The 17615-nt window shown below is 34.4% G+C and overlaps 1 protein-coding gene and 1 pseudogene across 1 annotated transcript; both read right to left on the reverse strand.

Moving 5' to 3' along the window:
* Positions 1-223: 223 nt before the first annotated feature.
* On the reverse strand, positions 224-4634 carry LOC106402127 (bifunctional dethiobiotin synthetase/7,8-diamino-pelargonic acid aminotransferase, mitochondrial). Its single transcript, XM_048742941.1, has 14 exons — positions 3784-4634; positions 3441-3611; positions 3098-3359; positions 2887-2967; positions 2638-2758; positions 2415-2563; positions 2129-2223; positions 1742-1854; positions 1508-1654; positions 1285-1418; positions 1049-1180; positions 825-959; positions 605-717; positions 224-507 (listed from the first exon to the last, which is right to left on the reverse strand). Exons 1-14 carry the CDS (start codon positions 4500-4502, stop codon positions 333-335), a joined length of 2547 nt encoding a protein of 848 aa, XP_048598898.1. The 5' UTR covers positions 4503-4634; the 3' UTR covers positions 224-332.
* A 5266-nt stretch (positions 4635-9900) lies between these two features.
* LOC125579187 lies at positions 9901-13885 on the reverse strand (annotated as a pseudogene).
* Positions 13886-17615: the final 3730 nt, after the last annotated feature.

Raw genomic sequence — 17615 nt, forward strand, 5'->3', positions numbered from 1 at the left:
CTTGTCCAATTCGATCGCAGCCGCAGATTGCATTTACGGCCTTTAAGGTTATACACTTTTCCCAAAGCCACTTTTTTTCTTATGTCGACCAAAGTATCATAAGATAATTTTGTTTATATCAACTGTGTATTTAGCTTTTTCGATTATAAAATTATTTAATTTCCGTAAACCATACATCTCGTGATGATCTAATCTACCTACCACTAAATATTTCAGACTCCCAAGTCCAAAAGTACTTTAATTTGAAACAAATACGGAGTATGTTGACAAAGTAGTAAAGGTGTGATTAATAATACAACAAAGAGCTAACATGGAGAGTGTGTTTTGGGTTTTCATGCTCTATTAAATTCTCCGAGCCTTTTGTGAAGTTTAGTGAGCAACCGCCGGCAAATCTCCGGCGACGTGCAAGGGCCACACATGAGGTATACAACGTTTCCCAGAGGACGCATGAAAATACCGTCTTCCCGGAGCATCTCTAGAAGGGACTTTGCGTACAAGGAAGCATACCTGAGATGAGACATGCCAATGTAGGATTGTTCAATACAACGAGGATAACATAAACAGTTTCAAGAGAACAAGGATATAATGTCATTTGAGAGCTTACCCGGAATTGGAAGCATCTACTTTAAGTTCTAGAGCGAAAAGGGTTCCTAATACAACCACCCTTTCAACTGCACAGTGACATGATATATGCTGCACTAGTTCTTCGTCCCACAGCTGCAAGAAGAAAGTGTACGATCGAAACCCATTTTAAGATTTGTTCCATACTTTGTGTCAGGACTTTGAGTCTTTAAGTTAACTGAAGAATAGGAATGTCCTAGTACCTCTCTTAAGGTTCCTCTTTGTGAATCGATGTTATGGTTAGTCTCTGGATCTTTGAACCATTCTATAGCTTTAGTTGCTGTTGCGCAACCCATAGCATGAGCTGAGTATGAGTGACCATGAAGCAGGGCTTTAAGCTATACAACCAATAAAGAAAGTTAGATGGCTTCAAGCAGAATTAGATTATATTTTGGTAATGGCTAGGCTTCCACTTTCGTTTTATTACCTTTGAATCTCCAGAAAATGAATCGAATACAGCATCTGTGGCAAGAGTGACAGCCAATGGAATCATTCCACCAGTCAGCAATTTGGCGAAGCAAGCTATGTCCGGTTTGCAACCGAGAAGGTCAGCAGTAGTCTAGGTAAAGTCATGGCCACTTGTCAGCCGAATGTAAATGGAATATTGGTAATATAAAATATCTATAACAAAGATGACATCAAAATCAAGTAACAGTACACTACCTCTACTCCAAGACGCCAAAAACCTGTGAACACTTCATCGAAAATCACTGGAATTTTTCTATTACGGCACTCATTGACAAGAACTCGTTGGAAAAGCGGATCAACCATGTGCATTCCCCCAGCACCATGAATCACTACAGAAAAAAAATTGCCACATTCATTCAAGAACCTTACTGTATATTTGGAAGGTTAACTATTCAAAGTCGTACTAATACCAACATACCTGGTTCTATTATCAGTGCTCCAACATGGGCGGATTGTGAAATTCCGGAATACTCTTGTAACTGCTCTGATACATAGGTCGAATAGACTGTTGCAAGAACTGATGTGTCTCTACTCTTGTCAAAAATCTCATCCCGAGTGGTGAAGGCTGCAAGAGTTTGGGAGTACTAAGTTATACAGCTAAAGGAAACGTAATAATAACTGTTGGATGACATAAAGAAGGTGTGATATTTACTTCCACATTCTTCTGAGGCAGTTTGAGAAAAACTTTCAGGGAGTGAGAGATTCCAGGTTCCATTGGAGAGAAAGACAGTAGGAGGCTCCAGAAACAGGCCTCTTCCAGTATACCTACAGTGCAAAAACAGATACGCACCTGATTAAAGGGAAAGCTGAGAATAACATCATAAATAAAGCTTGCACAAGATAATAAGTGTGGGTGCGTAAGATATGGAAGAAAGAAGCTGAATTTACAGATGTAATCCATCAGGGATGACATCTCTATCTAAGCAATACTATGGGCGGGTTGCTATGCAGAAGATGCAGACATCCAAGAATGCTTGATTCGGAAGATGAAATAGTGGAAGTAAAGTAAGAATCATGACAACAATAATAAATTCATTACCACGGCTGCTGGAGAAAGCCTGTATAAGGTGATGGTGCTTGTGCTTCCATCGCTCCTAAAGTATCTCCATGGTAAGACCCCCGAAGAGCTAGGACCTAAAATAGAACAAACATCAACTTTTTACTTTAGAACCTAAAATAAGGATAATCCTGCATATGGAAACGGATGAACTGCCACGAAAGGGGCAACACTTGCATCTTAGTAAGCATCACAGTGGCAACAATTGTTCAATAACAGGTACAGTAAAGTGTCTTAGTATCGTTGAGCACTAGCAAGATAATTGTACCTTAACATCAACATGCTTCTTCTCTTCCGCATCCTCAGAAAGACCGAATAGGGTCTCATGATCAACACAGAACTTACGAAATGCCATCTTCAGGCCAATTTCGATTGCTGTGGATCCATTATCCGAGAAGTATACTCGAGAAGCCCAGCCTGCATGCAAAAACTAATTAGCCCTTCCCCCCCAATGTTTGAAAATAGAAACGTGACAGAACAAACTTAAAAACCTTTTCCCACTCCATCTAATAAGAGCTCAGCACATTTCAAGGCAGGTTCATATACATTCTCAGGGAACATAACATGCCCGAACCTAGCAGCAGTGTAACCCATCTCTCTAGCAAGCTCAGCCTGAAACAGCCTAAACAAATATTCAAAATAAACTTCAGAAGATTCACCACAACGAAAGATAAGCATTAAGATTTACGATAGGGAATGATAGTTATCATAAAACTTAGAGAACAGTGGCCACAGATGACCTGGAAAGCAGGATCTGGCCCCTGTGTCCACCAGCTTGCACAAGCGTCAAATTGCTGGGTAATAGAATTGTTATCGGAAGCCTGAAAATGAAGAAAGTCACACGTCTCATTACTTGCAGCAAATTCTAGATGCACATATCTGAAACAATAAAGCTACCAGTTTGATTAGGACTCTTCTAATTACAAAATTAAAGGATCTTCTCATACAAACCTTGAATACTGAAAAGTTTTCACCACATCGGGAGTCTATAACCGTCACATTATCTTCAGGCACAAGTTTATGCTGAGTAAACGGCCACCAGAAAACCTCCCCTGCTTGCTTCGCCATGCCGTTTAACCTCTCCACTCTCTCCAAATAAACTGATACCATTACCTCCTTCAAAGCCTTAAACACACCATCGGATTCAACAAACCATTCAATAAGATCATCCGAAGGGTCCTTGGGAACAGGTGGAAGCACAAGCACAGGCACCCTACAATCCAAACATGTACAAACAAGAATAAAAAACCGTGAAAGGGAAACTGAAAGCAACTAAACAAGTAAAGGCACCAACTTGTTTCTTAGATATGAGGTTAATGGAACTTCATTAACAAGTCCATGATCCTCAAAAACAACAGCAGCAACGTCGTATCCTCGAAGTTTTAGACTCTCGTACGCTGCAATAGTCCCGGAGATACCACCGAGCCTACCGTCTCCAACGAGAATCCCCGGTAATCTAAAAGGCCTAAAGTTCAAAAAAAAAAAAGATATTAACCAAATTTATCTCCTTCTATGAGTCCGAATGGTAACAGACTGCAGAAGAATAACTGCGGTGTGGTTCTAATAATAACAAAAACATATACATAGAGATTTTTGTTATTATTAGGCGCCGTAGGAGAAGAAGATAAAGTGTTAACCTGTAGAGATCGCACTGAAGAGTCCCCGATGGCCCCGGACTTGCCACTCCACCGGCGGTTTCCACCAAACATAGAACATTTGCTTTACTTCCACATTCCATCTCTTGCTCCACCATCTTTAACACTACGGAGTCCTCAACCGTTGCGTGTTCCCTCTCCGCCGCCAAATGCGGAGAGATAGCCGCCTCCCAAGCGTACAGCGTCTTGCACAGAAGCTCCGGCGCGCCGGTGACAGTTTTCTCCTCCGAGAAGTTCAAATCGCACATCCCACTCTCGCTGACTTTGATATTCCGTCTCAACGCTTCCGCTACGGGGCGCGAAGAGCGGAGGACGGAGTTGGATATGGAGAGAGGAATCCGGAGACGGAGGGAGAGGGAGTCGAGCTTGGAGAAGACGAAGCGAGAGTCGGAGTCGGAAGGGAAGCCGGTTTGGATAGGTTTCAAGTAGAGGAGTTTTGAGGAATGTGCTGCGGGGGGAGAGGAGGAAGGTTGGTGGAGGAGGAAGGAGGAGGCGATGCCGGTGGAGACGAGGGTTTTGCCGAGGGAAGTGTTGGCCGACCAGATTAAGTAGGTAGGGTGGTTGAGAGGGAGATTGAAATGAGAAGGAACAGCGAGAGGGAGATTGAAATGAGAAGGAACAGCGGTGGAGTTGAGCCTGATGTGGTGGTGGCGTAAGTGGCGGAGACGGTGGCGGAGGAGTGTGGCTGTTACCGGCGACATTATCGGTGGGAAACTGAGAGAGGAAGGAGCTAAACTCTTTTGTTGTTTTTACGGTTACTCCTTTCTTTCTGGCTCCCCTCGCGGAATCAAAACTAGGGTGGACATATAATTCTGTGGTCTGGTTCGGTATACATGATTTTTTCAAAAACATTTACTTTTATTAGTTTATGCTTGCCTGCCTAAGCGTTTTTACCCCGAACCGAAACCCCGAACTTTACCCCCGATCAATCAAAACCGCACTCAAACTGTTATAAAAAAAGTATCCAAAAAGGATTTAAGATCTTGGTATTTTAGATTTCGGGTTCCGAATACATCCGAAATAAGTTAAACATGTTAATATTTTTATATATATGAAGGTAATTTATATATTTTAAAATATTTTAATTTTTTGTAGTATATTTTAAATGTTTTTATTTAGTTTAGATAGTTTAATTATTTTTTGATTAGATTTTTGAATAATTTATATATATTAAGTATTTTTTGTTTATTTTTTAAGTTTTTAAAAATATTTGAGAAACTAGGGTCTATATAAATATTTGGGTAACTATCCGTTCACTGTATTGGGAACTACTCATTTTCTTATATTCTAGAATTTATCATACCAAGCTAGCTTTTTATAGATATCAGCTAAAGATGTCACTCAATATATGGTGTCAGAACTGTTATCTTCTATTGTCCATAGCAAAAATTTAAGATGATTTTCTAATTTATTCTCTGTATCACCATTATTTTTATTTATGTTCTGATATATAAAAAGAAAAAAGAAATTTCGAAAGCTAGAGATACAGAAAAAAATTATTTTTACCATTCCAACGAGAGTTGTTGAAGCGTTGAGAAGACTCAAAAGACCCAATTACAGTAAGTTTTAAGCTTAGTACATCTTTAAAATGTTAATGCGTTAAACTAAATCTTGATGAAACTAATATATTACACAGAGCTTTATCATATTAACATAACAGGGTTTCTTTTTATGCAAGATGGAAGCAATTCAGCTGTCGGGGCACATGTTCACTACGGTGTAGAATTTATTAGTCAAAGAATAAAAACATACCACAAACAAAAGAGAATCAAAATCCATTCTTGAAGCTTTTGATCCCGAAGGTTATTTGCTAACAGTATCATGTGGAAAATCCACCATCTGAGAAATCATTGATGAACCTATTTTATTTTTTAGTTGTTATTTGGTATTGTTTATTCTGACCCCGAAATTATATTGCAACTTTTTTATTAGAAGCTTACCCCATAATTATCAATAGTCTAATGCTTCTTTTAACCGGATGTGTACATGTATAATCTAAGTATTTTGTAATCTTAATCTCTAACACTTACAACTACATGTTAATAACATATGTAGCATCTAAAATAGTGACGACACATGCCTCCCAAGGTGATCCCGCATAACAAAATCCAGACATAACTGACGAAATTGTTAGTAAATATTATTGGCTTTTTTACACTAAAAAGTGGAGTTCCCATACACTAAAAAGTGGAGTTCCCAAGTTACGCGTAACACATATGTTTAACACCTAATAGGACTACATAGACTCTAACATGAACAATTTACAAATAATATGAAGCTCTTCACGTGTTCCATATGTTTAACACGTAACATGAAGCTTTTCATATATGATTAAATTCTTGGTGAATGTCATTAGCTTTTATTACTCTAAAAAGTGGGGTTCCTAACTTAGACGTATCACCTCTAAATGTGTGATAACACATATGTTTAACACCTAATAGGACTGCATATACTCTAACATGAACAATTTCCAAATAGGAAGCTAATAGGAAGTTTTTCATGTGTTCCATATGTTTAACGTCTAACATGAAGCTCTCCGTACTTGATCAAATTCTTGGTGAATGTTATTAGTTTTTACTTCTCTAAAAAATAGGGTTCACAACTTAGACGTAACACCTCTAGATGTGTGATAACACATATGTTGAACACCTAATAGGACTACATAGACTTTAACATGAACAATTTCTAAATACAAAGCTAATAGGAAGCTCTCTATATGTTCCATATGTTTAACACCTCATAGGAAGCTTTCCATACATGTTCAAATTCTTGGTAAATATCATTAGCTTTTATTACTCTAAAAAAATGGGGTTCACAACTTAGGCGTATCACCTCCAAATGTGCAATAACACATATATTTAGCACCTAATAAGACTACATAGACTCTAACATAAACTATTTTCAGATAGGAATCTAATAGGAGGCTCTCCAGATGTTCAATATGTTTAATACCTAATAAAAACCCCTCTATACATGATCAAATTCTTGGTAAATGCCAATAAATTACTCTAAAAAGTGGGGTTCACGATTTAGACGTACCACTTCTAAATGCGTGATATACATATGTTTAACACCTAATATGATTACATAGATTTTACATATGTAAACTTCACTTCCTCAACTACTACAATAAACTGCTGATATCATGTAAATCTTAGAGTATTTTTCATTGGTATATGGGAAGAGCAATTGAAAACATGTGGCTTAAAAGCATCATACCCTAGACCTAATAGTAGTCCAGCAGTGTATGATACTGTACTTTAAGATTTGCAAATATTGTTTATCATTCCTCTATTTCCTAACGTGGCTAGTGATGGGGGGCATTTTCAACAGAGTTGAAAATAAGCTACATAACTTTTTGGTTTTATCTAGTGAATGAGGTATTTTGCTAATTTTGGTCCAAAATTGATATATCTAGCTAATTGTCTCAAAATATTTTTTGGCGGTTTCAGACATTGGTTATAATTTGATGCAAACCGGATCCGAAAGGAACTGAACCGAACCCGACCCATAAATTAGTAAAATCCAAATGGAACTTATAAGTATAATACCGAAAATCTGAAAATCTGAAAATCTGAACCAACCAAACTGAATCCCACAGAACCACCGAATACCGAAGCTTAGTTTATAACATATAAGTATGTTACTGTTTTCAATCCGTTAGCATTACCGAAACTGAAGATAGAATCCTAGTGCACTAAGTGATGTTTTTTCCTTTTTTTTTACTAAATATGTGAATATCATAACTCTGAATGAAAGTTTGTGATAAATTATTTGTATCAAGTCTGCTTCAGAAGTAAGATTGAACATAAAAACCTCAAAAAAGAAAAGAAAAGATTATTACGCTCTTAAAGTAGGTCTAAGCTATTTTCAAATAGTAAAACAACTTAAACTACAGAGCAACAGAGCTACAACATCAATTAGTTTCCAAAACCAAAGCCCAAACTTAATTCGCCAGTGAAAACCTGCAAGACAAAGGGATTAGGCTTAGGGACAAAGCAAAGACGAAGATTATGACCAAAAGCTACTCCATAAAGCGACACATAGAGGAGGTTTGGCAAGGCATGTATCGGCCAACGAAACGAAGAAACTCTGACATACCCAAGATCCTAAAACCAGACGGGATAGAGAGCCTCCAAAGCAACAAGAGACAATGACACATACAGTTTACAATGGGGATACTCGGCTCTAACGCATGTGGAATAAATGGCTCCCTAATCCGACCACAAGACATTGAAAAGGTCTCAATAGGTACAACGAATTCGTCAACATAGAGCTTTCATTTGGAATAGGAAGAGCATGAGAAGTCCTGAGACTCTTTAAAAATAGGCGGAAAACAGCAAGAATGGCTCCACCGAGATGCCATAGATGCATACCACATTGGTTCTCAATCTCTCTCACAAGTTTTCTGTCGACGAAAACAAAAGATAAAACATAAAAATGAGTCTCTCGTTGGGTTTTTAGGTTTTTCAAAACGCGTCTCTCAATGAATATGTGATGTAGCGGAAGCTTAATAGGATAGAACTAGAAATCCGTTGATTCTGAGAATACCAAATATTTATCTACATCAATATGGAAGTTGTTGCGACATGTCAACGATTGACCGCTAGTGGTGTGGATCTTTCAGTCCTTGCCCTTGATCTGGAATGTATGGGTCGATCGATCCTCACCAATTTCCAGCTTAGGTCGATCCAATGCTCCATTTTTCTCCAAATTCCTGTTTAATCACATTCTTTTCCGACAAGAGAACCTGTACATGTAGTATAACTGAAGAACAACGAAAAAGACTGAAAATACTAAAACACTTTGAAAAACTAATCATTTTTTTTTACTGAAAAACGAGTTAAAACCTGATAAAAACCCAATACATCAATTGCTACAACTAACCACTTGTTGAAAATAAGTATGTGGTTAACTTTATTATTAAAGCTATAAGAAAGGCTGACTTTCTATCACACTGTACGTTTTCTAGAAGCTTGAACTGAATGCTTAAGGCATCAAGCAATTAATTGTTGCAGCAAAATCAATTCACATGTTACATTAGGTATATTTATCAAATGGGTGGGCTGACCATTGGTTGCCATTTGTCCATGCGGATTATTAATGCGGATTATCACAAGACAATGGGTGTTAGTGGATTTGGACTATGTAGACGTAGTCGGTCCAATGATCACAAAAGCTAGGGTTTCTAAAATTTGATTTTCTGCCAAAATCGTAAAATCAAAATTTTCTGCTAAAATTTTAATATCGAGTATTTTGCCAAAACCGTAAAATCAAATTTTTCCGCTAAAACCAAAAAATTGAGTTTTTCTGGTCAAAATCGAGTTTTCCTATCAAAATCAGATGAGTTTTCCCCCTAAAATCTTAATATCAAGTTTTCCACCACAATTGCAAAATCAATTTTTTATGCCAAAATCGCAAAATCAAGTTTTTCGCCATAATTGAGTTTTTTTCCCAAAATCGAGATTTTCACACAAAAAAACGCAAAACTCGAGTTTTCCGCATAAATCACAAAATTGAGTTTTTTTGGCAAAACTACAAGACAAATTTCCCGCCAAAACCGTAAAAACAAAATTTCCCGCAAAATCTTATTTTCCCATGAAACTATAAAACACAATTTCCTGCAAAATCTAATGAGTTATGAAATTATGTATGAACTTATGCTACTTATGTGGTCTTTTAAACTTATATATTGTTGTACTTATGGATGAATTTTAATATAATGAACTTTCATTTGTATTTGTAGGCTGATAAATTGAAATTTAAAATTTTCTTATATGGTCTACTATGGACTTCATGGTAGTCCATATAAATATGGGTGTTAATAGGTTTGGTCCTTAATGAACATGGTTAATCCCTGTCCACAAAAAATAAATAGACAAATGGATATATATTAATGGACGTGGACGAGCCCATTTACAGCTCTAGCATTAGGTAAACTGCAATACCCAACCTCTCCATTACGACTAATCACTTGTTGAAATTAAATATAAGGTTCACTTTATTATTAAAAACACCAAAAGAACACTACACATGCAAACACTTTTTATTATTTTCAAATTTCTTCCACAACGATCACTTAGTGAACGGAAAATCATGTCACATCACAAAGGCCATCATACTTTCTTCCGCTAGTGAACTGAAGAAAACAATACAATATATAGTCCAATTAAATTCTTCAGAGACATATCTTATCAACGTATAACGATATGATATGCTTTGTGATTTTTCCACGGGGATTGGTTACTCCTTCCCCTGCCTTATAGGCAATGCAGCCCGTGCGTGCACAGTCCAAAGCTGTCTTTAAAACTCTACGTGGTACATCACTTGTCTTCAACAACTCCTCGTTCATCAGCTTACGGGTCTTTTCAATCATATTTTGGAATTCTCTAGACGCTTCCCTTTCAGCAACCCCGTATTGCCTCATATAACAATTCATTCCAGTAGTGACATATCCTCTATTCATGTCAATCTATTCAAGGTAATTAAATAAATACAAAGTTAGTAAGTTAAAAAAATTAATGAATATTAATGTATCATTACATGATAAAAATTTTAAATAATACATTCTTATTTATATATTTCATTTTCAAGTACCTCAAAACCGGTTTTATCATTCATAAGACGCAGCATTTCGGCTAAGTACTGAAGGAGTTTAGATCTGGATTTCAACCAGCCATAGCCTTGAACTTCATCCATATCATCTATACCCATCAAAGCGCTTGCGAGAATTATAAATCCCCCAACCTCCACTTTACCAACCTCCATGTACTTTTCAAAGCTAGGCACGTGACCCGCTGGTGCCAATTTGGCAAGGTCAAGATTGGATTTCACGAATAGCTTATACTGCAACCAATTGTTTGGACATATGTAAAAGTTGAGATATATTTTTTAAAGAAAGTAAGGAAACATAAATCTTACAAACATAGATTAGTGATCTAAGTATAGGATGGTTCCAAGTGGTCTATGTTGTCGATCCTAAATAGGATTAAGTTGAGTCATCCCAAGAGGATGTGTTACAATAAATCTCACATTAGAAGTACGAGTAATGTAAATATGTGTTTAATTAGGATGTCAAATTGGTACTCTACCCATGGGCGGGTCGTTTTCAAAATATAATAGACCATTTATGAACATATTCATTTAGACGTGGATGTAAATCAGTAAAATCTAAATTTGTGTTGCGAAAAGATGGGCTTAAATGGATTGGATCACATGGTTATTGGATAGCCAAAACGTCTTAAAGCTTAAGTTAAATTGTTTTGAGGAAAATTATGTTTTCCTGTGAAAACTGTAAAATCAAGTTTTTCGAAAAACATAAAATCATGATTTCCACCAAAAACATAAAATTATTTTTTCTCGCCAAGTCTGCAAAATCACGTTTTCTCGTCAAATTCACAAAATCACGTTTTTCCACTAAAACCGTAAAATCTCATTTTGGTCAAACTCATTTTCCCGCTAAATCCATGTAATCATGGTTTTTCGCTATGTAAAATTATGTTTTTCCGTCAAAATCATAACATCATGTTTTTCCGCCAAAACTATAAAATCACTTTTTCCGTCCGAAGTCATATTTTCTCGCAAAATCACATTTTAATGTTAAAATGTAGTTTTTTTGGATCTCACGGGTTTGGCCTTATTTTGACGTGGTCTTTTTGGGTCTATACCATCAATATCAATAAAATGGAATTCTCGATTTAGACAACCCCATCTGAACGTGGACACCCAAATTGACATCCTATGTATAAGTGACCTGAAACTTTAACAGGAAAACATAGTAACACGAGTGAAAATGTGCTGCTTACAATGTGCTGGGTCTGAAAATAATGTTTGATTGATTGGTTACCTCATCTCTTGTTTCTTCCACACTGTAAGATCTTTTTTGTAGCCTCAATTCTCGCTCACAGTCTTCAAAGACATCCAGCATAAATTTAAACACAAATTTAAAAAAACCAGGGTGAGAATCCATGGCATCATCAGGAGCCCACCTGTACATCATATCATCATCATCGTCATCATGACCATCACTGTTTCAGAAGAATTTCAACAAGTAGTGTACCTTTCCAAGCTATTTACAAGGCTTTCAATCTCTGGAAGGGTAGCATATCTGTCACATGTATCATCAATAATCATTTCAGCCATGTAAAACTTAGTCTGCATAATCCTCGCACGTGAGAATTGGGGCTCGAAGAACATCGCTAGTGAAAAGAAGTGCATTTCCACGATTACTTCTCTGTAGTAACGTGGCAAGTTAGATGCAAAGTCATAGGCCTCCTTGAACCACCTTGCGTCACAAGTATGTATAGAATATGAGAAAAATTTCCTAAAAGGGATATATATATTTATTTATATAAATCAATTGAATCTTGGCGTACTTTATAAGTATTTTGAGTTCTCGAAGGTAATGGAGCTGGATTAAATTGAAATTGAGCTTGGAAAACTTGAGTATCATCTCGTCATGACCAACCTCGTGTTCATAGAACCGGATATATTCAACTGCAACCATTACCTCCATGTTCCAACGCTGAGGTAGAGCAAGGGCATTTTGTATATGCCTTAAGAGATGAGACGGGAACATATGATCTTCTGCTATCAAGGCCAAGGTTTTTGATGAAAAGCTCAAAGCTTCATCCATTATGTATTCAGTCGTCGTCCCCAAGTGAGCGGCTTCATACAAGCTCAACATACCCCTCACATCCTTAGTAAGACATTGCTTAAACTTCCCATTGTCTTCTTTGAATCTCGTGAATACCTCTATATATAATTATACAAGATAAATATACAGTAAAAATTCTATAAATTAATATTATTGGAACTATGATATTTATTAATTTATAAAAAAAATAATTTTAAAAAAAATTTAAATAAGAAAAATATTTGAGTTTAGTGTATATACATTAATTAAATTTGTGAAATTCGACATTAATATTGTTTTTATTATATTATTTAGTGTATAAATATGTTTTAAAGAATTTATAATTACTAAATCTCATCAAAATATATTAAATATTAATAAAATATAAAAATAATTCCATTGTAAATAGTATAAAACAAAAATTATAATGGTTTGTTTGTACTTATATAAAATGTACATACATATAAATTATTAATTTATAATTTTAATGGAATCATATATACATACATATAATTTTCTAAAAATATATATTATTTTATTATTTTATTATTTGTGTTATATTTTGAACCGGCATAACTTAAGATGAGAAAAAATTATTAATTTATGATGTTTATTAATTTATTGAATATTATTTTATAGAGTTTCTACTGTATACTATTAGAAAAAAAATCGGATTGCCCATCTTACAACATTTTAATTTAAAGAAGAAACAAAAAAATGGTATATAATTAACTAACTATATAACATGGCCATATATATATATTACCGGAAGAGATGTTGTAACCATACGTCCTGAACACCCAGAAGATGGTGGAAACAGTGTACAAGTCTTCTTCACCAGCCATCATCTCATCTATCTTCTCGAAAGCATCTCTTACACTCTCCTCGATCTCATCTTCAAAATGATACGCAAGACCAAGGCTCACCAGCAAATAGATACTAAGGATTCTCTTCTTCACGGAGTCGTCGCCTTTGGGAGACATGAACATTTTGCCCACATTCGGCTTTAGTGCTTCTATATATCTCTCTCTTAAGTGCATCCATTTCCTAAAAAAGATTGTAAATAACAAGTGATATATAATATATGTAAATGTTTATTAGACTCACGGAAACATCAATGGAAACATAGTCGAAGTGATTACTCCATTCAGAAGGTGACATCTTCTTGAACGTTCGACCATCACAAGTCGGTGTCGCCTTCAAAGAGACATGCTTTGCTTTCTTACGGGGAAATGACGTTAGTGGAAAGCGAGAGATTTTCATTTCCCGAAACAGTTTGGTTCGAGAAGGAAGAGAAAGTTGAGATCCATGTCTTGCTCCAAGAACTGCCATGCTTTCTATCTTCACCGTCAATGTTATCGGGTCGATCAACTTAGGCTACCAATTTTATAGGCAAAAAATGTGATTGTTCATAGCACTGTAAGGCCAAATCATCATCACCAAACATATTAAAAACAAAAGTTACCTAATATAGAATAAAATATCATAGTAGGCTGACAAGGTAAGCCTTATCAAAAGTTACCTACGCTGGATATTATCCTCCCACACAAATATCATATTTTAAAGCTGAAAGCTAGCAGGTTGGGAGTGTAACACTCTTAATTAGGTATATATCAAAGTTGATTATTTTACCGTGCAATAATCAAATAAAAACATACTTGACAAACTAAATAACTTTAACTAGAACGAATATGTTATTATAATGTGCTCGAACACTCGGCTTGAAATTTTCAGATCAAATCAAAAATTTTAAGATCAAATATTCGAGAACGAGTTTTCTAATGATTCCACGTTAAGGATGTGTAATTTGAGTTTGAAACCATTAGCTGGTTCGTCCCAAATTATGACTAATATTATATGGAACCCAAATATTTTTATAAACCTTTATTATTCATATATACTTAGGTTTAAAAAAACATCAGACATATATAAGGAGCACCACTTTCAACTTATTACATATTACAATATATATATATATATTCATTTGAAAAGGTATAAACACTACCTCATCAGCACTACTCCACAACCCGAGATACCTCTATAGTTTCCTGCATAACAAAGAGTCTAATGAACAACTGGTTTACTCACTGAGCCAAGATTCCCTAACAATTAAATCATTCTCTTAATATTCATCAATCAAGCTTCAAAGATCGAATATGGCAATGACTATGCAGTTCAAAATAAGTAATCAAGTAATCTAACTATCCACTCTTCGTGAGTGGTTAGATTATCATCGATCTTTGAAGTTGCATCTTATCACTGGTTATCCAACCCGATACATTTCCGCTTATATTAACTCTAGACAAAAAATTCAAAAAGCCGACTGAAGAAGCATATCACTACTGTATCTCACACGGTTGAGGATGTTAGCTTTATCATATGTGTCTTTGCATGATGCCTAGAAATAATTTTGGTACCGTCCTAGACAAGGCACATCACTCAGTTGGAACCAATATAAATCTCACAACACTCTATCCAAGTGTCGGACCCTCACAGATCACTCCCAACTGGAAGTTTGTGGCCTGACGGATTTTCTGTTTTAACATGCTCAAACATGTTATACTCTTCTAGCCGAGGCCCGAACTAAATAAGCAATCACATAAGTATATAAATATATGCATCAAAATTTAAGATTTCAGCTTTCTTAAATTTGAAACTATACTTCAAAATCACAACATATAAATTTGGTGCAGAGTTATAGAATTTCATAAAAATCCAATCGAATTTTCGGTTTTGGGATAGACTGATTTCTTACAGAATATGAAACTGTTACTTTTTTTTAAAAAAAAAAGCGCATTCATGAAACTGTTACTTGATCCCAAAATCGTGGAATCGTGGAATCATGAAATTGTGGTTTCGTGTCAGCGTCCGGATACAAGAGTTGACACACAAATTGTATTTTGAGGATTAGGTGCCAATCTTTAGAAGAAGCTAATGCTAAAAATTGTGGAATCTTTCTCAGAAAAAAAAATTGTGGAATCAGTATCTAGCAATAAAATAAAATAATTGAAGAATCATTGATTTTGATTTAACATAAAATTAGTGAACAATTTCCTGACTAAAGAAAGCAAAGTTGCTTAAAAAATATTTGATAGGTGCAACTTTTTTTTCTTATACAGAAAGTTGAATTATCATGGGTGGATAATTGTACTAAATAAAATAAATGACAAATTGGTTAATGAACCCGAACCCGAAAGCATTATCGATGCACAACATCGTATAACCATCTCATCTAGCTGACGATATATATTTAAACATACTAAATATTTTGATATTCAATATTTTGTGGATGCACATACCACCATAGTTGATGTTTTGGCTTCGCCCTTGATTATAACTAGTGATGCAAAACATGTTAAAAATCAATACTATTAATAACAAAAACAAAAATTCTTGAGATTTACACTTAATTTAACAATACTATTACATTTTATGCCGTTACATTTTGGTTAATAGTCTCAGTGTGACTAGGGGAATATTCCCAAAAAAAAAATTCTATAAATACTACAAATAACGATAGGTGGACCATAATTAGTGGAACGTACCACCATATTATATGACTACCAAATAAAGATTTTTTTGTCGCCGACTACCAAATAAAGATAATGGGCTAATATAAATATTCTACCATATTTATTTATAATATTGTCCACATATCTACAAATATTATCCCACGTTACTTTATATAGTAGATTTATCTAAATATTTATATTATTTATTCTTATATGTATTACTATGCTATCTTCACCTTACATTATCATCTAATAGTAACTATTTAATTTTTATAGAATCAGTGATGACATTGTAATGAAAACATATAATAAATATATTCAAAGTATCAGAATAAAATTTAGATAAAATACTTATATTATATTCACTAAATACAAACTAACATATTTCAGGACTTCGGTTTATATTATAAACTATATTTAAAATAGAAATTCGTTTTATAAATAAAATAACTATAACTATAAATATATTTATGTTTATATTTTAAAATATTTATTGGAATAAAATAATGTAATTTTTAATCACATTATATGATTAGTGTACATAAATTTGTAATCAATTATTTAAAATCTAAAAGAACCAAATAATTAAGTAATTATTGATTGTAGAAAAAAATTTAAATTAATGTGATTTTTATCGTAAAGTTAAAATCTAGGGAAAATTTGGAAAAATACATTCGCATGAAAATTTAATTTGAAAACTATACCATTATTTAATTTTTTTGAAAATTACACTTCTATATATGTAAATTGACTTAAATGTCCATTGTTTTAATATATTTTTGTTATCATAATTTTCTAATATTTAAATTAATACACAATATCTTATTAAATCTGATATCTACACAATATTTTCTAAACTCCTCACGCTAAATTTTCATTTTCAATAAGAAGATTAATAGATATGACATGCAATTTAGCTAGGCTATGGCTACTATCATTGAGCTCTATTGGCAAGCAGTGACAAAATAAAGTTTTACTAAATTTTCAAGAATACTTTTAGGATGTAAAATATTAAATAACTATGCTATCTATATTTCATGGTTTGCTCATCACTAGCTCGTTGGCTGCTTTCCGTCACCATTATCTTATAAATCCTATCTTAACCATGTTCGCTTCAATTTAATTCCAAATTATATATCTGTGCAAAATACAAAATCTGATTTTCATTCCAAATTATAACTATAAAATATCTAAAACACAGTATGAATGGTGACCAGGGAACGGCGAAGAATAATGTATTCCCTAACGTTCCTGAAAAAAATCACTATTCACAAGGAATAATAATTTCCTCTCATTCCCTTTCATTTTTTTTTTAGTAGAGAATTAAAGAACAAAAGTATTCCTTGTTAAAAGTGATAAGAAACAACTATTCCTTTTCATTCCTGCTATTTTATTCCCTGAACATTTCTTTTTAATGTGACCATGCAATAGCTGCTATCCACAACTGAATATCATAAAATGATCATATATGCAATGAAAGATAAGCATGTATTAAACTACACGAAGGAATGCTAGAAAGTTCGAATGTATGAGGAATAATTTTCTTGCATTATTGTATAAAATCATTTTTTATAGTGAAATCGTCAACGTATTTTGTATAATTTTTGTTTATATAGTTTTTTGTTAAAACTGATTTTGTTTTTGTAAAGCTAGACCTTTGAATATTT

Source organism: Brassica napus, chromosome A10 (assembly GCF_020379485.1).
Source record: "Brassica napus cultivar Da-Ae chromosome A10, Da-Ae, whole genome shotgun sequence".
Lineage (NCBI taxonomy): Eukaryota > Viridiplantae > Streptophyta > Magnoliopsida > Brassicales > Brassicaceae > Brassica > Brassica napus.

What these genes read in the sequence shown, in the direction of transcription:
- LOC106402127 (XM_048742941.1), bottom strand. Translation starts at nt 4,502, where the DNA reads ATGTCGCCGGTAACAGCCACACTCCTCCGCCACCGTCTCCGCCACTTA. An exon ending in GGCTTTCTCCAGCAGCCGTG is followed by an intron (nt 1,855 to 2,128) that starts GTAATGAATTTA and finishes TTTGCACTGTAG; the next exon opens with GTATACTGGAAGAGGCCTGT. An exon ending in GTAGATGCTTCCAATTCCGG is followed by an intron (nt 508 to 604) that starts GTAAGCTCTCAA and finishes GTCTCATCTCAG; the next exon opens with GTATGCTTCCTTGTACGCAA.